The sequence below is a fragment of the Metarhizium acridum genome (assembly GCF_019434415.1).
Source record: "Metarhizium acridum strain ARSEF 324 chromosome Unknown scaffold_13, whole genome shotgun sequence".
In the NCBI taxonomy this organism is placed as follows: domain Eukaryota; kingdom Fungi; phylum Ascomycota; class Sordariomycetes; order Hypocreales; family Clavicipitaceae; genus Metarhizium; species Metarhizium acridum.
In genome coordinates, this window is record NW_027094016.1 from 2,628,210 (window position 1) to 2,650,067 (window position 21,858).

Here is a 21,858-nt window from a genome sequence, read left to right on the forward strand (position 1 = left end):
ATGTGGAATTGATGACTGATGAAATGCTCAATTGAGTAGGAGCTGTGGTGGGGCTCGGGTAACCACGGACTCTCCGATATCGAGCCGCGCTGGTCCCCGGACAAAATGAGAGAGATGAGGCACCGCGGGCCCCCTCTAAGCACTCACTCTAGCGCCGCCGTCCGATGTACTCGGTAGACTAACGAGTATTTCCATTACCTGATTCAAACCACATCACCCATTCCATAACGTTATTGTTTCCGTTGCGAACGAGAAATTACAGCTGGTCTCGATTTACTGCCCGTCTCCATGGCCTCCGACGCCCGGCAGACCCCCAAACGAGTCCCCAGCCTTTGTTATGCCAATTGGCTACACTGTCAGATATACGCGGATCGCCCCAGTCAGCTGTGCCCGTGATCTAACTTACGTATGTACTGAGTACATTGTAGGGCGTCTACTAATAAACAACCGGATGTCTGCTGCGCATACAATAACGAAAATCTACAATGCAGGCCATCCCACCTGAAACCTACTGGTGCTCAAAACTGTACTTGAGCCAGCCGCCCAACGCCCGCAAACTCTCCCATCGCACATTCTCATCGTCACTCTGCATCAGCTCCATGACCCTAGTCTTGAGGCCAACCTTTTCCAATTGATAGCGCTTCTCGGGGACTTCCTTGACCAGACAGCCAATGTCATTGCAGGCAATGGCGAGGACTTGCTTGTCGTTATCCCACGGCTTCTGCATGATTTCGGCAAGCTTCCGGGGGATCTCGCCGTTCTCAAACTCGAGAATTTTCCTGGCATTCTCCGCCCAGAATACTTGGCTTCGGTGAGGAGGCGACCAGCGGAGGTGACCAGAGTGTACCTCGGCAACGTATTCGTCAAAGGTTGTCTTGGTCTTGGTGTACTCGTCCAGCAACTCCTTCAGGCTCTGCAAATCTTCCAGCAGATCGGGGTCCGTCATGTGGCGACTGCCAAGGTTGTCCAGAAGAGCCGGTAGTCGGGCGAGGACGGCGGTGGGAAGAAGCGAGGTTTGGTTCCTTTCGAGTAAGTTGTACAGCGTAGATAGGATGAGTCTTGTGGTCTTCTCCTTTTGTGACAGCCGTAAAAGATGAGTGTAAAGCAAAATGACGTCGTACTCGCTATTTTGGTTAGCAGATTCAGCACTCTCCGTAGTCCTCGCTGGGGACACTGGATACTTACTCGTTTAGGTCGTCGCCAATCTCATCAGCCTCAAAGCTCAGCTGCCAAATAACGAGCAAAACGTGGTACAGCAATTGAAGGCCCACACCACCACCCAGAGACCCCTCAAAGCCAGTGTTACGGACGTTGATGTTGCCACTCCATAAGTTGGCGGCAGAGTTTCCACCGTCCCCAATGCCGGCAGCAGTCTGCAGAATCTTGACGAGAGGCTCAACCGTCTCGCTTCTCTGGTTCCAAAACTTACGGCGTGAGGATCGGCCAAAGAGGAGTGCGGAATACTCCTGCACGGCAATGTCTTGCAGGCCGGCATCAGTGCTCTTGGCTAAGCCAGACAGATAGGTGAACACCACGGGCAAGGCCTGTTCGGTAGCTTTAGATTCGTCCCGCGACAGAGACATGAGGGTCGTCAACGCGTGAGATGTAAGCAACGGAATCGGGTCTTCGGTGGTGTTTGAATGCAGCAACGGTAGGAAATGCCTGTATGGGTCGGTGTCCTTGAATAATGCTTTCGCCAGAGACGGGACGGCTGTAGGTGAAGGCCAAATTGTCAGCCAAGAAGCAGAGTAGAAGGTTTGACAGATGCATCCAGCCGGGAGCTGCCTCCAACTAGATGCGAAGAGGGCGTACCATCAACCAGATCCCCCAGAAGAACCAAAATATATTGAATCACGTTGGCATGCTTGCCTGCAGTCTCCAGCACACTCGGCTTTCCTGGGCCGCCAACAAAGAGCAACCTGTATCCATCGAAATCGCCTTCAACAACTTCCTTTCTCTGCTCGAGCTTCTTTGCCTTGTCGACAGCACGAATCTTTGCGTACTGCTCTTCGGTAAGCGTACCTGCCCTCACGGCGCCGTCCCATGGAATTGGCCGTTGCCGAATGTTGCTCTGCAAGGAGGCTAGATATGTGGGCGGATCGAGCGACATGACGGCGGCGCAGTTGTCGTTGGAGCGTCGCACAGGCGACGACTGGTATTGACCGAATAGGAGACTAGGGGCTGCAACCAGAAAAGAGGAAATTCAGCGCTAGGAGCCGGCGGGCGTTGGCGATGGATGTGGATGTAGTGCCGCTCGACACTCTTAATTAGATGAGGTCGTTGATGATACAGCCAACCAGCATAGCGTCACACACTCAATCAGCCAGGGAAGCTCTGGAGCAGGACTGGAGCCCCACCCAATTACCAGGCTCCACGAGATGAAGGCAGGCAAGAGCAACGGCTCGACTTGCGGCGGCTGACTGTTATCCGAGGATGCGCCGCTGCAAGCTTCACAGAGCCCAGCCACCAGACCCGCATCTTTCTAGAAATAATTAAAGTTGGGCATTGCCTAATGAGTTGGCCTCACCAGCTGAATTGGACCATGAATACGGAGTAAGCTTTTACCGATCGAACGTTCGCCGTCCAGCCGTAATACATGGTCTCTCGTAGATGAGATCTGAATACGGAGTACATACGGAGGACAGTAGATGGTTGAACGGTCAAACGGTCGAACAATGCCTTGGCCCTTGGCAAGCAAGCCAGGTGTCACCGCCATGAAACCAGGTACCAGCAACATGCAGCCACGCACAGCACAGGAACTGGTCCAGCATCGATACGCGATCATCCAGTAACAAAAGGCAATGCGACCATCCTCACAGCACTGGTCAAACCATCGGTTCACGAGGCCGCGTTAGGTGTCGATGAGCTGGCATTGCGGGCCGTCGAGTCCAACATCCCCGCCTAAATTCATGCGTTTGCTTGGACACCAAGAGAGCTTGAGCTCGGGAAATGGTGTGGGTGGTTGGCAACCCCGGCAACCCTGACAGCTCAAGCCCTCAGACAAAGCAGCAGAAAGAGAGGCACAAAATATCCCCAGCTGCTGGACCAAAGTCAAGAATGAGTTACATCCATACCGGACCCCTGAAATTCATAAGGCATGGCTGAAAAAGAAAAAAAAATTAGTTCCTGGGAAGCCCCTGGTCCTTTGTTTCAAGCTGGGATTAGAAGGTGACGTCTTGGTGCCGGTCGAATTTGGAGGGGCTGGGCCACTTCCGTTGTATCCAAGCGGGAGGAGGTTGGGGATGCACGCCGAGACAGTCGCGGCCAAACCTGCAGCCTCTTAAAATCTCCATGATACGTGACGCGCCAAACATCTCTCTCTTCTTCATGCATTGTGCCGCAAAGATAGGCTATTCGAGTGAATTGTCACTTATTGTTGTTTACTTTGTTGGCCGCTGACTTTTGCCCAGCAATTCTTTGGCTTCGGGCCATTTATTCGCAAAGCTCGCGACTCCAAGACTCAGGCGTCATAATTCTCGAGAGTGTCACACCCACTCCCGCATTCCAGTGGACATACGCATACCTGGCCGCAAGTCATCTCGCTCGGCCGCCATGCAAAATCCCGTTCCAGTCTCGTCTTTGCCGGCGACGGGACGGTTGTTTTTCTTGCTCGGCGCCACAGCCGCCATTGTCTCCGCCTCACCTTTTCCTCGGAATACCGTCAACGACTTGGGCTTCTCATTTCTCTTGCGACGAGATGACTGCGCAACCTACTGCGGATCTGAAAAACAGTTTTGTTGTTCTTCCAACCAGGTCTGCACAACCCTAGCCGGCAATGTAGCCACCTGTGCGCCTGGCGGCGGCGGCTCCTACGGCGCATACACCACCACGTGGACCGAGACGAGGACCTACACGAGCACCATCATGACGAATTGGGCTCCGGCGCCGACTCCGATACCAGGAGTCGATTGCAAACCTCAGAGTCCAGAGCAAGAAGCTTGCGGGCCGATTTGCTGTGCGGGTTGGCAAACTTGTGCCTTCAAGGGCCAGTGCTCCGCCCGGCCGGGATATCAGGAGCCCAGCACCATCGTCATGACGTCCAATGGTGTAGTCACGACTCGATACTCTGCTCCTTACCGAGTCACCGGTACCACGACTGTTATCGGCAGCGGTACTCGAAGCGACCAATCTTTCTTCACAGCCACAGCAACCACCACCTCTGCGAGTTCAACTTCCACTAGCGACGGGGATACTATCGGAGCTGATGGAAGCAACAAGGGCGGAACTGGGGGCGGTTTGAGTGGCGGCGCCATTGCCGGTATTGTTATCGGCACGCTGGCTGGTGTCGCCCTGCTCATGCTTCTCTGCTTCTGCTGCATCGCCCGTGGTATCTGGAACGCCATCTTTGGCCGGAAAAGGGAAAGGTCTGAAAAGGTCATTGAGGAAGAAGTCCGCTATTCACGACATGGCAGCCAGGCACCGTCTGCCTATTCCCGCCGAGACCGCCATTCCGGATGGTTTGGTGGTCGTCCAACATCTGTCGCTGATCGCCGCCCGAGGAAGTCGGATGGGAAATGGTGGTTGGGTATTGCTGGCGCAGCAACGACTCTGTTGGCTTTACTCAACCTCAAAAAGGATAGGAAACCTGTTCGACGGCCGCAGTCTTCACGGTACACTGATTCGTCCTACACGTATTCCGACGTTACATACATGAGCCCAAGTAAGTTTATATCGAGACTTGTCTGTGTTCATTCCTCTGGTCAAACCCTAACCAATTTCTAGCCAGCTCTAGTTCAGGACGACGAACCCATCGTACCGGTCGAACAGGCCGGAGCCACCGCAGTGACAGCCGTGGCGGAGCCTCTTACTACTCCCGTGCCACCACACGCCGACCATAGAGTGGTTGCTCGATTGAACCACGTTCCCTGCTCAAACCCCCGTATATTTCGCATCCCATGGTGAAGTCCCGTATCTGTATTTCAAGGGGCACTTTTGTTTTTGTTACCTATAGTTGTTCTGCATGTAATGAGCTTTGGCGTTTCGGTATTATCTTGTTGCATTCCACAGTTGGCTGGTTTTGACGCGCTGCCCAAGGTCGGCTTTCATCAGTATAGAATGGACACGTTTGGGAATGAAGATATGAACTAGAAGACTGGATATGAGTAACATAGAAGATGATGGTTGATGGACTTGGACGAAATTCTTTGCACATAGATGGCGGATACAAATAGGTTGGCGACTTGACTCACGCCTGTAATGAACATATCACCGCATTTGGCTCCAGTTTTCGTAATGCTTGCTTCGTCTTCTAAACTTATGGGACTGGCCTCGTCATGGAACGCATCGGCACGATGGAGCGATTCGAAAGAGCCCCAATTTGGCCGGCGTGTTCACCACCACCTTCTCTCCAAGCTTGGATCAAGTTTCACCACATATGATACCGCCTCAAAGTTCCTACAACAAAAGGCACAGTCATGCACAAAATTTCGTTACTTTTTAATCAGTTTCTTTTGTAGCCCTTTTGCTACGTGACATGCAAATGGTTAAACCGTCGCCACTCCTGAGACCCAGAAACGCAAAAGAAACAAGAATTCCGTGTCCGTGTCCCTCCCAATCTTACTCCTCAACGACGTTGCCCTTTTCGGAAACGTACAGACCGTCCAAGAACTGCAACCCAAACGTTAGCGAATTAGTCCTCACATGTTAACGGGTGGTTGCAGACACAGATTTGTCATGATGGCTAGTCAACAATCTGAGCCCCTCCCTTCTTCTTCAACACCCGCCGATGACGTAGGAAAGCCAGTGAAGGAAAAAAAAAACCCACCTTTCGGATATCCTTGTTGCGGACCTTGCAGATCTGCTGAATATCGGCAGCGCTCTGCGACACACGCTCCAGAGAGTTGCCAGTCAGGACGAGCTCATCCTTCTGGTTCTTGGACAGCTCGACGTCGACACCCTCCTGCATGACGACCCGGCGGACAATCTTCTCTCCGATAAAGTTTCGGATTTCAACCTCCCATAGCCCGGTCTCGTTGCTCTTGTCCAGGTTTACGTTGATGGGAAAATGGGCGTATACGTATCGCATCTTGTATTTGAAGCCCTTGGTGACACCGATAACCATGTTCTGGATGATGGATCGGACGGTACGCAGCGTGGCAACATTCTTACGGTTGCCGTGGTGGATCTCGATCGAGATGGTGTTCTTCTTGGGGTGGCCGAAGTTGACGGCCAAGTGGCCGAGGTCCTTGACGAGCTTGCCTGTTCTCATATGTCAGAAAAGGTCCTTGGCTGACTGTGTGTGGCTTTTGGCTTTTCTGTTTTTCACAGAAAGGCATGTCGCTGTTGGTGCGTCGTACCTCGGGGACCCTCGACGGTCACGATTCTCGTCTTGATGGCAACCTTGACTATAGGTATGTTAGTGCCGTGTTGGGAAATAAATTTTCCATTCAGTCCAAATTGCGCCTTGAATTCGTCGTGGGAAATGTTCGGTGCCACTGTCAGTCGTTCGACGTCGGGTTCCCAAATGCCATTCCTCTCTTCATCTTTCAATTTGATCTCTTTCTTTCCATCGCCGGACTGGTGGGCATCAAAATTTCCAACTTCGAAAATATGGCGGACAATTTGGACCTTTTCTTTTTGAAATCGATTAAAGCAGGAAATTGGTACGTACCCCCCTCGGGGATTTCAAGGATCTCCTGAGAATGAATGTACTTCATCCTGCCGGTTGTGAGTTGGGGATGTCGGGAGGTGAGGAGGTTGTCGTAGGGCGTCGGCTGCGGTCACGACGAATTATTGGCGAAATCGTGTGGGCGGGAAAAGTTCTAGGGCTCGCTGCACGTGAGAATAGAAATTGCGGGTGGCCGAAATTGAACCGTGCGAGGCAGGTGGTGGGGGAGAAGCGAGCTGCGTGATATTGCACGTGATTCATCTGAATGCTCCAGGGCCCACCTTGGTTGATGTTGTATCTTGACTTGCAACCATTCCGTGTCAAGAGGTCAATTCAATCCAAGTTGAAAAAAATCATGGTGGCTTTTAGCTGTCCTGCTTTCAGATGTAGATGGTAGAATTGAAGCCGTTTCAGTCCACACATCACGTAAGTTTCAACTCTGGGCGAGACAGCTCGTCGATTGGTTCCGTCTCAAACATCCGAGCTTCGGTGGAGAGCTCCGGATCCTCCATCCGCCCCAAACAGTACGTCAGCGTCGTTGACACACCTTGACCACGACATCACCAGCTCACCTCAACCGGTGCCCATCTGCCCCTCGCGAACTCCTCGCGTACCATCCCGCCTCCTTTAAACACTCCCAAGGCGCCGTGGACGCGCTCCTCTCCTCATAATGTCGTACTTCTTCTCCACCCCCGTCGACATCGATGTCGTTCTCGAGGATGCCGACGACCGGTCCATGGTCGACGTCAAACTCGACAAGAACCGCCGCGAAAAGGCTCCCCTCTACATGGACGGCGAATCCGTCAAGGGTGCCGTCACCGTCCGCCCCAAGGACGGCAAGCGCCTCGAGCACACGGGCATCAAGGTGCAATTCATCGGCACCATTGAAATGTTCTTTGACCGTGGCAACCACTACGAATTCCTTTCCCTGAACCAAGAACTCGCCGCCCCCGGTGAGCTGCAACACCCGCAGACGTTCGACTTCAACTTCAAAAACGTCGAGAAGCAGTACGAGTCGTACAACGGCATCAACGTCAAGCTGCGGTACTTTGTGCGCGTCACCGTGTCCCGCCGCATGGCCGACGTCATTCGTGAAAAGGACATTTGGGTCTACAGCTACCGCATCCCGCCCGAGATGAATAGCAGCATAAAGATGGACGTCGGTATCGAGGACTGTCTTCACATCGAGTTCGAGTACAGCAAGAGCAAATACCACCTCAAGGATGTCATTGTCGGCCGCATCTACTTCTTGTTGGTCCGGCTAAAGATCAAGCACATGGAGTTGTCCATTATTCGAAGAGAAACGACGGGCGCCGCGCCGAATCAGTACAACGAGAGCGAGACGTTGGTGAGGTTTGAGATCATGGACGGTTCGCCATCGAGGGGGGAGACAATTCCTATCAGGCTATTCTTGGGGGGTTTCGACTTGACGCCTACGTTTCGAGATGTGAACAAGAAGTTCTCGACGAGATATTACCTCAGTTTGGTCCTGATTGATGAGGGTGAGTAACCCTTTTTTCTGTGGTGCGCATATCCCAGCACAATAATAGTGTTGCTGACATGTCTAGATGCCCGTCGGTACTTCAAGCAATCCGAAATCATTTTGTACCGCCAAGCTCCCGACGGCCTCGCCGAAAACACCGGCGGCGGTCTGCAGCCTCTCCCAGCTCCCAACGAAGCCAAATTAGCCGCCGCTCAAGCAGCTGCTGCTCAAGCATAGGGGGTCCAAGATCTAGGACCATGCAACAAGGGGCCCCCCTTGCTTTTGTCACATGTTTATAATTCCCAAGTGTTCTTCTAGCATAGGGCTCGGCGTTAGGGGTAGTTATTGAAGGAGGCGATATTCTCCCTGTCGGCTGGCAAGCCAATGGGTGGGCCACCACCCTGAAAATTACAGACAGATATTCGAACATGATTATTTTCTCTTTATTAACCTTCCTCGTAAAGCCTCACGTACCGTCTTGTCCCAAGGTATCGAGTTCGTGAAAATTTCTACTAAAAATAATCTACACATGCCTTTGCCGTCTCAATTCACACACTGCCATACCATTTATAACTCCATTACATCGCCCGCCTCGAAACCAAATTGGTTGTTCTGGATCGCCGCAATTCTATCGAGCTCATCCTGGTATTGTTTGCGAATATCTGCCAGCGACACCACCTTTCGTTTGCTGGCACCATCCCCATTCTGGTGGAGCGCTGGTGCTCCCTCGTCGAATATCCACGCTTGCTGTGGTTCAACACAGCTGAGGGCATTAATAAGAAGCAAGTATTGGCGTGTCACCGGAGTATCCAAAACATCGTCGCCCGTAATCTTATCCCCCTCGCCAGCCAGTTTTAGTTTCTGGATGTAGTCTAGGAGAACTGATGCAGCTCCGCGATAATTATTGCGCTTGATACGCCACGAGTACAGCACCTGATGATACGGGAATCCCTGCACTACATCGGTCGAATTTCGGCACCGGTCGGCTAGTATGTCATCTACTTCTTGTTGCAGGCCGGGAAAAGGCAACGATACGAGTTCCATGTTGTGACATGTTTCGCACATCTTGTCCACCAGCTTTCGCAGGCTCGAGTGCTTCAAGGCACCATCTTTGATGGAGAGCAGGCTTGTGTGAGCGAGCTCAAATTGTGATGTGACCAAAGCAGCATTGAACTGACGACTCAGCATCTCAACCTTCGCAGATGAACTATCCTTGACGGCATCCAGGAATTGTATCGCCAGCCTAGCAAAGTCGACCACGTATGAATAAGCCTTGTGTGCTTCGTATTGCGCAACTATGTGGGAATAGTACATTGACTGGCCGTGGTTGAGGAGATTCCACTCCGTATCTCCCAGGAGCCCGCAGCTGTGTCTGTCGCTAGGGACTGTTTTGGCGCCTAAAACTGTCAGTCAAAAATGACACTGTCATAACGCCAGTAGGTGAACTTACCCATTCCAATGGCTGCCCTTCTAAAACTGATCGCTGCCGACTCAAAATCGTTGAGAGCCAATTGAACTCGGCCCAGCACATAAACGGAGAATGGGTTTTGATCGCTAAACGGAACGAGCTCGAGAGCCAAATCGGCTCGTTCTTGTTTGATGAGTGCACACTGGATGAGTGCTGGAGAGATTTCAATGTCGCTGTCTGGTGCACAGAGGTTTGTTATGACATCCGTGAGGCTGCTATAGAGAGGTTCCTTTTTAAGATTATCAAAGCCGAGAAGGTGCCCGAGGTTGGCCTCGAGAGCAGTCACTGTTTGGGTGCTGTCGTCGCCAACCCTCTTGGACTGTGACGCTCGGTCGCCATGGGACAGAGGGATTGACAACTCGGTATGTGCCAGCCACTTCAAGAGTTCCAGCCTCTTAAGTGCGCTAATGAGTTTCCGATATACTGATCCAATATCGACACGGTTGTGCAAGGCGTCCTCTTCATTGTCAAATTCAAACTCCATGTGAACAAGAAGAATTACCTGGCTGAAGCAAACATTCCATTGCAACGCAATGGCATCTTGAACGCCCTTCATAATGAGTTTCTGCCCAAATTCTGTCAAGGGGTATCGTAAGTGCCGCCGTCTCGCTTCCAAGGGGGCGGCCATCAGGTCTAAAACATGAGCATACAAATTGTCGTCGACAATGGCGAAATTAGCGCCGAGCACATCGACAACTTGTGCACAGTCCTCATCAGTGATGCCTCTCCAGAAGCCAGCCTTGTCGGAAAAGTATTGAATGCGCTCCAAATCTGTTTTTGATGACTCGTCAAAGATTTCCTGTCTTAATGCAGCCTGAGCTAACTGGACAAGATTGTCTGAGAAACCATCCACAAAGGACAGCGCGGCGTTAACCAGGGCTGCCTTGCTAGCGTTCTCCTCATCAGGAGAGCCAAGATTGTGATAGAGCCGCTCCAAATCACTGCATAGTCGGATGGCAGAGACAAGGTCGGTGCAGACTACCCAAGCCATATCAGTCTCGGGATCAAGAGCCAGACCAATAGCCTCTCCACGCTGACGGTCCAGCTCGGCCAAGAGTCTGTAGAATCTGCGCCACTGTGTTTCACCAGATGCTCTGAACTGCTCGTAATCCATGGCCCCCGATGCGTCGCGCTCCAGTGAAGCTGTCGCACCCAAGACTGAGCAAATAGACTCAGCAAGACCACGACCCTTGCCGTTGCTGCCATCCTTTGATGTCCCCAGGCCGCGCTCGTATATCGATAAAGCCGTCTCGAGTGTTGCCTTTGTAAATCGTCCTGGTTGCAGAATACACTGTAACCATTTCTCCGTCACATCGGTCGAGTCGCACGGTCCAGACGTTTGAACTGGCATGGTCCCAGCGTCAGGGTAGACGCCATCCCAGTTGTCCTCCCACGACTGCACCATGTTCTTTCTATCCAACTCAAGCCGCTTGACTCTGTAAGACATGTTGTTCTTCCACAGGGTCCACAGATTAATAGATCCTTCTGCAGGTGACGCAAGAACGAAGTCAGCCAGCGTCCAGATATCAGAAGATGATGGCGTAGACGGTATTAGAGTGGCCTTTGGAAAGAGGTCTTCTACAATGACGGTGTGTGCGTCCTTGGCAATAATCTTCCAAAACTTAAATTCGCCCACGCCGATGGGGGAGTACGTGGCGCAAATTCGTTGTCCCTGGTTGTGTCCAACAAGCTGAACCAGATTTGACAGAGAGGGGTCGATGGACCATTTTCCAACCTGTTGAGGCGTACGTTCCACATTGAGCAAGTCGCCGGTGAAAAGAATCTGACCATCATTAACATTCCAAATACGAATTCGGTGGTCGAGACAAATTGTTATGGCAAAAAGACAGTCTTGAAGCCCAAAGTCCGTCACTTCAATGGACGTCGCAGCACTGTATTCCATATTGACTTTTCCGTACTTGATCGTATGGTTCCCGTGGAATGGCAATAAACTTCGTAGATTTTGAGCCCAACCTTGGACGTTGAAGAATGACTCCTTCCAAAGACCAGACGACGCTACATCTCGTTAGGAATGAAGAATGGCAAAGGTTCAGGACAAACTCACAGTCATCATGTTTTGTCTTGTCAAAGCGAATCATTCCACCATCGCTCACTGTAACGAGTAAAGTATTGGCCGTCACAGCCACCAACCTATGTGGGCTCTTGAAACCAAGTCCTGCCGGCGACTGAACCTTGCAAAGTTCTGAGAGAACCGCATCGATGGCTGTCCTCTTTCTGAAGAACTCGGGTCGCAGGGTAAAAGTGTACAGCTGCGAAGACTGGTCCAGCACATAAACGCAAAGCGCATCGTGTTCTTCCGGGTCAGAGAATGCCACACAACCGGACTGAATCGGCACGCCAAAGTTGAAGTTTAGCACAAGAGGCGCATCGGGAGTCTTGTCCCTTTTGCAAACGTCGGCAGCTCGAATGCTCAATACGGCTCCGTCCTCCAAAACTCGCCATAGGAAGCTGCGCGGCGTATCGTGCCACTTGCGATGATAGATTGATGAATTGATGGCTAGATTTTTCAATCGAAACGTTGTCTCGTCCTCGGATGACGACTCGTGGGTAATGCGTCGTTGGCTGCGCCCGTTGCCATTTTTCGAGGGCACCCGGATGCTCACAATCGACGCTGGCGCAGGAGGCTCGAGGTTCAAGCGGGTCTCTTTGAAGAGATACTGAATATCGCCTGAATCCATCTCGCCTCCATCAAGGAACCCCGATCCTTGGTTGATATGGGTGGAGGGAGAGAAGCAGATTCTTGTGAGTGTTGGGACAGTAGGTGGTGAGAGGTGATCGCGGTGGATGGCAGAAATTCAGATCGAAACTGGGACGTCGCGACCGCGCTAACCCAAAATAGAAACCAGCTCACCACCACCATACCCTATAGCACAACTAAGTGCAGGTATGCCGCCTGAATTCTGTTTACCGCAATAGCATTGAAACTGTTGAAATGTAACTATGAGAAAGATCACTTGAAAATATTATTCAGTTGATAAACCAATTAAAAAAAAAATGAGGCAGATAACCATGTAAGACATCCAGTAACACTATGTTGTAGCCGTACCTAGGCCAGGGAACCGTAACTAACTACGCAATACGCCATGAGTTGAAAATCTTGCATTTCAGTTTAAAAATCCACTGGTAAGTATTTCGTATATCGCAGACTACGTTAAAGCATCTTCAGATCTGTGACATCACGATTCATATTGTCTAGGAGTATAAAGATGTAAATACAGCAAGGACGACCAATATAACGCCTATATCATGCAAACCCAATCAGATTCGACCAACCTCATACCTAATCCTTCTCCATGTCCTTCGGAGCAGGGTCGCCAATGCCATCCTCATTGATAGCAAACAACGTATCGCTCTCAGGCAGACATGGACTATCATAGATTTTGGCAATTCGTGTCTCACCACGTCCCTTCTTCAGACTGATACGAGTCGTGCTAGCGTGGGCAATAATATTGCCACCGATGGGCTTCTTCGGATCGGGATTGAACATGGCACTTGGTCCACCGTCGACCTGAGCGACAACCTGGTTGGTGATCACCACAGCAATCCCGAACTCATCAGCCAATCTCTGTAGCGTACGCATAAACTTTGCCAAATGGGTCTGTCGATTGGATAGCTCCCCACGACCACAGAAATCCGTACGATACAGAGAAGTTGCACTGTCAACGACGAGCAAGGAGAACCGCGTCTCACACATCATGGCAGCAGCTTGATTCAGCAGCTGAAGCTGATGGTCAGAGTTGTAAGCACGAGCATAAGCCACATTGTCCAAAACCTCCTCTCCAGATAGTCCAAAGCGGTTGGCGACAGCAAGAAGTCGCACAGGTCGAAAGGTTCCCTCGGTGTCAATATACAGGCACTTGCCCTCACCACCACCCATGTCAAAAGGCAGCTGACACGTCACAGCCAATGTGTGGCAAATCTGACTCTTTCCGGTTCTGAATTCCCCAAACAATTCGGTGACTGAGCCGGTTTCAATCCCGCCCGCGAGAAGTGTGTCCAAGTTCTTGGATCCCGTTGTGATGGAAATGAGTTCGCTTCGTCGCTGATGCATCTCGGTGGCGGTTGTGAACCCCATGGGGACAAGTTTGGAGGCTAGGAAGGGAATGAGTTTCAGACTTCCGCAAGAAGCGATTAGAGAAACGAACCTTCTCCCAAAATCTTCTGTGCCTTTTGCTCCGAAATGCCTTTTATTTGTTCCAGCATTCGGCGAGGAGTATATGCCACAGACTCCACCGTATTAAATCCGCCATCCATGACGAGTTGAATGTCGCGTTTCGTTAACCCAGCAATTCCCTAGAGTTTGAAGGTCAATCAATAATACCTTAGCTCACTCGCGTATAAAATAAGACAAATTACCTCCAAGGCTGTGAGCGGCGTGGGAGCTCCGGGTCCTGTCATGCCACCATCGTCACCCGCTTGGGCTTCATCGTACTCGTCAGCCATTTTACGTGTATTAAGGCAGCAAGAAAGTGACCAATCCTCGATAAGAAGCTGCAATTCGAAGCCGTGAAGATTTGTAATGGTGTTGATATGACAACCGCGTTGGCACGCGTCGCAGGTAAGGCACCAACTCCACCTTTTGGACGCCAAGGCACGTGACCAATCAAAGTGGGAGGCAACGACTCTGCGCACCTCGAGGTCACTTACCCACTTTGGATTCTACCAAACTGAAATTTCATGCCACAAATATACACGGTCATCATATTCGAAAGGCAAGCGATTATTGTATGAATTTGTATCAAGTCTTAATGAATTTGTAGTAGTACTATAGTACAAGCAAGCTGTTTGTCATTCCTTCGTCCATCATGCGCAAAACCAAACCCATTTTACCAAACGCCACCATGTGAGAAAGCCGAAGTGCAGTTGCAAAGTCATTCATTTCTGATGTACATGCGTTGCCTTAGTTGATGGCGATGCGGCGGGATTCGTGCTTCTTAGCCTTTGGCACGACAATGGACAGAATTCCATCCTTGAAGTTGGCAGTCACTCCGTCCTGATCGACGCGGTTGGGGAAGTTGAAGCTGCGAGAAAACTCGCCAACGCTGCGCTCCTTGAGCCAGTACTTGGCCTTATCGGCGACCTTCTTCTCCTCGGGCTCAGGCTGCTTGTCAATTTCCGCTGTGGTGGTAGTTGGGGTTCCGGGGCGAGAGTGTGATGCGTTGGACCATTCTTCGTCCTCTTCATCTTCAACAGTAGCCCTTCGTGTAGTCTTGGGCTCCTCAGCGGCACTGGAGAGACCGCCGCTCATAGCACTGTCCTCGACCTGGCCGGCGGGGGGAGTGCCAGCGGTATAGGATCTCTCGACCTTGCCTCGAATAACCAAGGTCTGAGGCTCGGAGAACTCAATGTTGACATTGTCCTTGTTCACTCCAGGAAGTTCACCGTGAAGCTCATAGGCATCCGTGGTCTCGCGGACGTCAAACTTTGGCTGCCATTGTCGGACCAAGCAGTGACGATTGGCCTTCGGGTTCTGCTGACGAGAGTAGGTGTCAAAGTCGTCGAGCAGACGGAATAGGGGAGTGAAGGATTGATCCTGGTGATTGTGAATGGTTCGTGGGAAGAATGCCATTTTGTATGTTGATGTGGTTCAAGTGGGTTTGAAAGAGGAAGATCGCTTCACTTTTTGTGAGATTCTTCAAAGGGGTGTTCTACTGCAGGGTTGCATAAAACAGCTTGTTGTGTGTTCTGATGAGAATGAAACTCATTTTGTGCGGGTTCGGTGTTGTTGTTTTATACTTCTGCAGAAAGGTGTACTGACAAATGGTGCAACAGGCAACAAACAATTGCGAACATTGTTGAATATACTAGATGTATCTAGAATCAGTTAGGATGCAGCTGCATTGCGCATTCGGTGGCTTAGGCGCTGAATTACACGGTTCGACGGCACTAGATGATGACAGTTACGCCTGGAAGCTTCAAGAAGCCAGTAGAAGTAGTGCCTCTACTGAACTGGTCCTGTTCCCAACGCACAACAACGGCGAGCCATCGAATATCGAGGCGCTCGGTACTACCCGCTCACATCCCGCCAAAAAAACTTTTTCTCGACGATTCCAAGTACCTAGACATCTGCATAGGTATCTAGATCAACTTGAGCTCTTACTGAATTTTGTGTCATCGTGGCCGTGAACTGGGTGGAGGTGCCTTGTACCTGATCCGTGCACGCATTGCTGACTAACACAGTAACGACCCAGGTACAAACGTCCACGGTGAAATGACGTCACCGTCGCGGATTCGACCAGAGATCAACAGCAAGATAGAGAAAATGTAGCATATCGAGCTTAACGGTAATAACAGCCCCAAATGGGGACAAGAACGATCCTGTCACTTGATGTGCCGACATACTTCAATTGAGTCTGAAAGCAACATACGACCTCGTCGTTAGGGATGATCCACGATAGCTCTCTCTGTACGGAGTACGATCAGCCATGTCACACAGAGTTTACTCCGTGTGACACTTGCCCAGCCACATCTCGTTCATCAACGCATCGCCACTCACAAGCCACGGTTGGATTCAACTTCTTCTCTTGATGCAATTCTCGCGGTTCATCAATACTTAGCGAGAATATAGGAGTGTTTTCTCTCGTAAGAGCTCAAAACTCCCGATGATGTGTAAACCTTGGGGCTTGTATTGGATAACGTGGCATCTATTCAGTTTCCTCAAAGAGCAATTCTTCACTGCATTCATAATAGAGGACATGACCATGATTCCCCAAAGACACTCGAGGCGTCCAGATCCAAGCCAACCTGCCGGACATGCATCCACTGAACCCCCCATCACATGAAAGATAAGAAAAAAAAATAATCATCACCGTCGTTATCCGTAGGCAGACATAATGATTCACCTCTCTGATCTAGCCAAAACCGTCTTTGCCCCAGTCCCGACTCACACGCTGGTTTGACACCCTTCAAAGATTCCCTCCCAAGATTCGCCTCACCTCTTGCTTCCAGTGACTGCCCTGAGTGCGCATCAGAGAACGCCCGTCCTGGTTCAAAACCCAGCCAGGCGATTCATTTGCTATCAATATGGCCGCATCATCGGATATCCAGGCACAAAATTCATTTGTGCACGTGCAGGAGTTGCAGCAATGGTTGGATTCTGTACCCGGTTGAACAGGCCAATCAACCTTCGTCCAACAGAGGGCTCTAACTCAGTGCCGTCTCTAGCAATTTTGACTTCTCGGTTTGAATTCCAAGGGTTACGCAAACCCCTTGTTCGGAAAAAGGGAAGGCGACTGGTGGAGAGCCATTCTAACTTGAATGGCTTTCCCCATGCCTTTGTTTCATCCTCTGTGCCATTGGCATTGTCACTTGTGCTTTCGCTCTCCATATCAGATTCAGTTTCAGAATCGTCTCGTTCCGCCTCCCAGAATATTGTGCCTCGTGCGGAATCATCTATGATTTTGCCCCTGGGGGCGTATTCAGTAGCATCTGTAGGAATCGCTATCGGAAGATCGACATTGGCAGTAGATGCAACTTTCGGTGCGAATTTGATTGCAGCGGCAGGATCTTCGTTGATTTCGGAAATCATACGTGCGTATCCGAAATATTCGCCTGATTTATTAGCTGAGAATATTAAATAAACATTATCCGCGGCCTGTACGGAACCAGTTAGTACATTGACATATATGTATGAAGTCCTAGTTCACTTGGTGGCTGACTTGCCTGAAACGCATCATTGAGGTTGTTCTCATTGTGTGATTGCGTGGCCCAAATACCGGTTTGTACACTTAGATCCAAGTCTTCTGTTGTCAAGCTCTTTAAGATGAAGAATTTGTCCTCGTACTGGCGAGCTTTACTATCGCGCCTGGGCACTGGTAAAGCGGGTTTGGCAACAACTTCTCCCTCTATAGAAGGGGTCTTTGTCTCCGAGTCATCATTGACACTCTCTATATCACTGCCTCCTTGTGTTTTAGATGGCGTGGGATTAACAGCAGGACCAGTAGGCACGGTGCTACCTTTGGAACCCTCGATTGTACTCTTTCGTAATCGGCTGACGAGTCGGACAGACTGGAATTTGGAATCGTGTAGATTTTCCTGTGCCGTAGAGCAAGTAGGCTCATCTTTAAAATTGGCGAAGGCACAATTACTCTTAGAAATCAGAAATAAGGATTCCATTCCGGGTGTTACCTTGTACACGTGATGAACCAAAGACATTAGGTTGGTTTGAGGCGGTAGATTACCGATCCAAAGAGCGTGGCCGCTCTGTCGCGGTTTTCTTGGAGGACCCCGAACTGCATTCTGCGTTGCTGAAGGCGCGTCTGTTTTTTTTGGGTCAGTTTCCGATTGTCCAGTTGCTTTTGATTCACAGTTAGTCTACCTTGGTTGTGTGGCCTTCCAGCAACAGTATTACCATTCCCCTGGTGCGGAGGACTGCGAGATTGAGATTTCGAAACACCATCTACGAATAGTCCCGGTACCATTGCAGGCATTGCTGGTGGATGGCCCGAATACTGGCCATTGTGGGGGTAGTAGAAGCTCGTTTGAGCAGGACTCATCAACATCTGGTTCTGGTAGTAAACCATACTCTGACGTCCCTGTACCGGTATTGAGTGTTGGACCTGAGATAGGTGACTTGGAGGATAGTATTGAGGGATTTGCTGTTGTTGGACATAATATGCTTGACTTGGCATCGGAATGGCTGCACCAGCATACTGTGGCATGGGGGTCATTTGATGAGCCATGGGCGATGATGTGGTTGAGCTAAATGGTTGACTATGGCCTTGAAGATACTGATTTGAGTGCTGTGGTCGGTAATTAATCGCGAGCAACGTGTTGTTCATCGGCGCTAAATCGAAAGCCTCTTGGTGGCCCTGCGGTTGTTGGTATGCCATCGTAGCTTGCGCTAGAGTTTGCTGCAAGGGGACAGGTTGGTAGGGATGTTGGTGTTGGGCTTGTTCCACAGCAGCTGGCGATAATTCACTAGCTTCGTTGGGATTGGAGTTGGAGTTGGTGGACGAAGATGTTGGTGTTTGGCGAGGAGCGTCGAGCTGACCAGCATCCTGTGTCCGGTTTGCCGAATCGCTTTGCATTTGATATTCGCTAGCGATATCCAAGTGCCAAAACTGCGATTTTTGGCCTTCGGCCGTCTAGCCTTTAGCAAAGACTGATTGAATATGTCAAAGTAGACAGAGTTTTTGTTGATGACTAGGTCATACGAATACTCGAAGCCGTGCCCTAGGTCTATCGGTCTATCGGTCTAAACTGAAGTCGAATATTGCTTAGCGTAAAATGAACGGTGGTGCTACTGCAGAACCTCCGCGATTCTTGGTGAAGTGGGTTGGAATAATGGCTGCGTTTCCGATGCGGCTAGGCGATTTGTTTCAACAAAAAGCGGTGCGAAATGCTTGTTCCGTACAAGAAGCCGATGAAGAGCACAGTCGTCAGGTATGTCCTGCCCTTTGATGCGTTCGCGATCTTTGACACCAATGGGTAGAACTGGTATCAAATATCTAAATGCAGATACAATGTGGATTTCCGGAGAGAATGGTCCGAGGTGTGTGAAGAGCTGTTAGGCGATAACGAACATGTGCATAAGCGCCTTGGCCCTGGACTGTGGATGATCGAATTATCCTATCTCCTCAAGACTGAAAAGAAAGCAATGGTCAACTGGCTTACGGGACAACGTAGAATTTAGCAAAGCGCAGATTCAATAAGACAAGACTGCAGCAATGCGACGGACCAGCTGACAGCCAAGTAGGATGCTTGTTTGAAACGGTGGGAATTTGGGGGGCAGATGACGACTTGAAAGAAAAATCCTGAAAACTTTCTAGCCAAGTATTCAATTTTCTCCAAATGTGAGCCCCAGGTAGAGTGCCAGGTGGCGAATATCTCTTGAAAAGTACCCGGACTTGACCTATTTGGAGCTTTGAGCTGCGAAGCAATCAGACTTGCAACGTAGCGCCAGTTTTTTCGATCCTGGCTAGAAATTGAGTTGAATGAGCCACCCCTGTGACCAATTACTGACGACAGGGCTGAGTGAACAAGGAGATCTGGTGAATTAACAAGGTGGGATGCGCTAAGGAGGTGTGAGAGGAGTAGTAATGATGCTGGGGCTTGAGATGGATACAGGTATCTGACTGCAATAACCGGACCTGCCAACAGCCCAGAAAAAGACCCAGGATTCCTCGTTACTCGTTACGACGCCTGAAGCCTTTTGACCCTCACAGCCCCACGACGGGCGAGACAACGTCGAGGTTACAGGATAGTCCAGTGTGCGATATGTAATCCAAGAACGCCACTGCAGCTCAGGTATCTCCGACCAAGACTTTTCCAGGGTAGACGACAGAGGATAGTACAAAGAAAAAAATCAAGACGTGGAGTGAATTCCAAGACAACTCAAAGGAGCGTTTTTTTTTGGTCGGAACGCGATGGTTCTGTCTGGCCTCGATGCCCAAGCTGATTCCGATCTTTTGTCGAGTCTGTAGGGAGTAAGCGCGGCAAGTCTTCTTATCGGTACCCGGCTTATATCCCTTTGTCGGCCCTACGTATATTCAAGCGAAGATGTGTCCATGTATCGTAAAGGTTCTCAAAGTCAGACTGTGGTGTAGATAATTCCCTTTATATTCACTGGCGAGGGAACCATGGCAGAGGCTAACAAGTAGTTGACCAGTGGCTCAGCAACACAGAAATTCGTCGGCAGTGTGCGTCTCAGCAGCTTGGCGGTCCTGTAAGGAGTTCAAAAAACAAGAGAAAGAAGAGGAATTGGGTTCGAGACATTAGCCACCGGGGTGCTTGTGCAAGGGTGTGGCTAGTAAAAGCTGGTCGACGCCAATGACGCTTTGGTTTTGGGTACTGTCTCAAGTCTGCTGAAAGCGAGTAAGAGCAGTCAGTCGATGCCTCTTTCCAACATTGAAACTAGCACAGCAGTCGCTCAAGTGAGTACAAAGATGCATGTACCAAGGTGCCTGGTAATTTCCAAGTTGTCACTTGACTGCCCAAGCTAACAACTCCCAGAAGTAGAGCCACAAGTGCATCTTGGCCTGCATTGTCCATGCGCACACCACCTCTCTAGGTGCCTAGGTAGGTATACGAACCTTGACAGAATACGGCACTCAGCTCTGCAGTTGCGTAATATCTGGATGGCAAACCGACAGAGCTGTGGCGCCTGGACACCTTGTTTTGCCAAGCCTAATGCCCGCCGAACAAATACCTAGGGATTATAAGATGACGCCGACACCAATTGTCACAGAGGCGCCTTCGACAATGCTGAATGGGCACAAATGGCTCTGACCCATAATACAAGCGGACATGGCTTCACGGAGACCGGATGAGCTGGCATGTGTGGCCGGAGCAAGGGTGATGATGGATGGTACTATGCCCTAACAGTCTATCCACCAGACCCCAAAACGCGATTCGGGATGTGGCACTTGCTTTTGGAGCCAAAAAGAGGCATGCCGCGGCGATCAGGTTATCTCTCTCCACCTCCAAGGTCAATTTGACGAGAGGCGGCTACGAGCCAAACAGCAGATCTCTTGTCCACGATGCCAATTTTTGTCGCTGCTTCATTGACTTCCGAGCTGGACCTAGGCTTCGCTTAAACCGATTCACTCTAACCATTGTCTAGTCTCCATCGGAATCCAGGGGTTACATTGATGGATATCGCCCGGCTAAACCAAACAGGATGCTGGTGTGCCTGTATCACGAGTCCACTGGGCCCTCAGATAATTACCGGGAGCGTGGCGAGGACCCTGAAAATACTGGCAAGCCATCGTTGACGAGCTACAATGATATACTAAGCTAATTCATCCATTATTTTATTTTATTTTGCCTGCCGAATATCCCGACTCTTCAAAGGAAGCCGAATCAAACAACATCGACATCATGCTTTGTTCGTGAGGCCACCTGCGATGAGGCGGCCTCCTAGGTGCCATTGGGCAAGTGTGGCCAAATTCGGGCAGAATGATCTTGTACCAGCCTAAACCCCAGAAACTTCCCATGCTCTCTGGAACCTGAACCTCGTTGTGGTACATGGTCATTGACTAAGACTTGATGTGCATAGGACAAGCTTTCTCTAGCAAAACTCGGTACGAGGTAACTTACCCGTCATGTCTTGCTGTGGCCCACATGCCAATCAACTATCTGCAGGGTTTCCATCCATCCCGCGGGCCGAGACAAAAGATCTGCCGACGTTCTAATTGGGCACGGCCTCTAGTCTGTGGAGTTGGACTCACTTTGGGGAGTATGGGATTTCAACTTCACGATTATGCTCGTACATGGGAAATACCGGCCGCCATGACGTATGTCTACACACGGCAATCAGAGTAACCCACCGAGGGCACG

General features: G+C 50.5%; 8 protein-coding genes across 8 annotated transcripts; 2 read left to right on the forward strand and 6 right to left on the reverse strand.

Moving 5' to 3' along the window:
* Positions 1–508: 508 nt before the first annotated feature.
* Positions 509–2,110, reverse strand: VMA13 (H(+)-transporting V1 sector ATPase subunit H; the record flags this gene model as incomplete). The annotated part of the gene is made up of 3 exons (XM_007812372.1): positions 509–1,124; positions 1,186–1,711; positions 1,813–2,110. The coding sequence occupies 3 exons, from the start codon at positions 2,108–2,110 to the stop codon at positions 509–511; spliced, it is 1,440 nt and encodes a 479-aa protein (XP_007810563.1).
* Positions 2,111–3,244: 1,134 nt separating this feature from the next.
* RPL9B (60S ribosomal protein L9B) lies at positions 3,245–6,864 on the reverse strand. Its single transcript, XM_066117747.1, has 2 exons — positions 5,765–6,864; positions 3,245–5,607 (listed from the first exon to the last, which is right to left on the reverse strand). The coding sequence occupies exons 1-2, from the start codon at positions 6,206–6,208 to the stop codon at positions 5,557–5,559; spliced, it is 495 nt and encodes a 164-aa protein (XP_065977538.1). The 5' UTR covers positions 6,209–6,864; the 3' UTR covers positions 3,245–5,556.
* On the forward strand, positions 3,256–5,213 carry J3458_003429 (uncharacterized protein). The gene is made up of 2 exons (XM_007812371.2): positions 3,256–4,660; positions 4,723–5,213. Exons 1-2 carry the CDS (start codon positions 3,553–3,555, stop codon positions 4,836–4,838), a joined length of 1,224 nt encoding a protein of 407 aa, XP_007810562.2. The 5' UTR covers positions 3,256–3,552; the 3' UTR covers positions 4,839–5,213.
* A 63-nt stretch (positions 6,865–6,927) lies between the features above and the next one.
* PEP8 (vacuolar protein sorting-associated protein 26) lies at positions 6,928–8,540 on the forward strand. Its single transcript, XM_007812369.2, has 2 exons — positions 6,928–8,109; positions 8,176–8,540. The coding sequence occupies exons 1-2, from the start codon at positions 7,278–7,280 to the stop codon at positions 8,325–8,327; spliced, it is 984 nt and encodes a 327-aa protein (XP_007810560.1). The 5' UTR covers positions 6,928–7,277; the 3' UTR covers positions 8,328–8,540.
* J3458_003432 (uncharacterized protein) lies at positions 8,517–12,328 on the reverse strand. Its single transcript, XM_007812368.2, has 3 exons — positions 11,624–12,328; positions 9,541–11,574; positions 8,517–9,487 (listed from the first exon to the last, which is right to left on the reverse strand). The coding sequence occupies exons 1-3, from the start codon at positions 12,255–12,257 to the stop codon at positions 8,658–8,660; spliced, it is 3,498 nt and encodes a 1,165-aa protein (XP_007810559.2). The 5' UTR covers positions 12,258–12,328; the 3' UTR covers positions 8,517–8,657.
* Positions 12,329–12,859: 531 nt separating this feature from the next.
* rhp51 (RecA recombinase Rhp51) lies at positions 12,860–14,022 on the reverse strand (the record flags this gene model as incomplete). The annotated part of the gene is made up of 3 exons (XM_007812367.1): positions 12,860–13,671; positions 13,725–13,872; positions 13,936–14,022. 3 exons carry the CDS (start codon positions 14,020–14,022, stop codon positions 12,860–12,862), a joined length of 1,047 nt encoding a protein of 348 aa, XP_007810558.1.
* A 457-nt stretch (positions 14,023–14,479) lies between these two features.
* Positions 14,480–15,148, reverse strand: J3458_003434 (uncharacterized protein; the record flags this gene model as incomplete). The annotated part of the gene is made up of 1 exon (XM_007812366.1): positions 14,480–15,148. One exon carries the CDS (start codon positions 15,146–15,148, stop codon positions 14,480–14,482), a length of 669 nt encoding a protein of 222 aa, XP_007810557.1.
* Positions 15,149–16,597: 1,449 nt separating this feature from the next.
* J3458_003435 (uncharacterized protein) lies at positions 16,598–18,608 on the reverse strand (the record flags this gene model as incomplete). The annotated part of the gene is made up of 3 exons (XM_066117748.1): positions 16,598–17,173; positions 17,242–17,837; positions 17,897–18,608. The coding sequence occupies 3 exons, from the start codon at positions 18,606–18,608 to the stop codon at positions 16,598–16,600; spliced, it is 1,884 nt and encodes a 627-aa protein (XP_065977539.1).
* Positions 18,609–21,858: the final 3,250 nt, after the last annotated feature.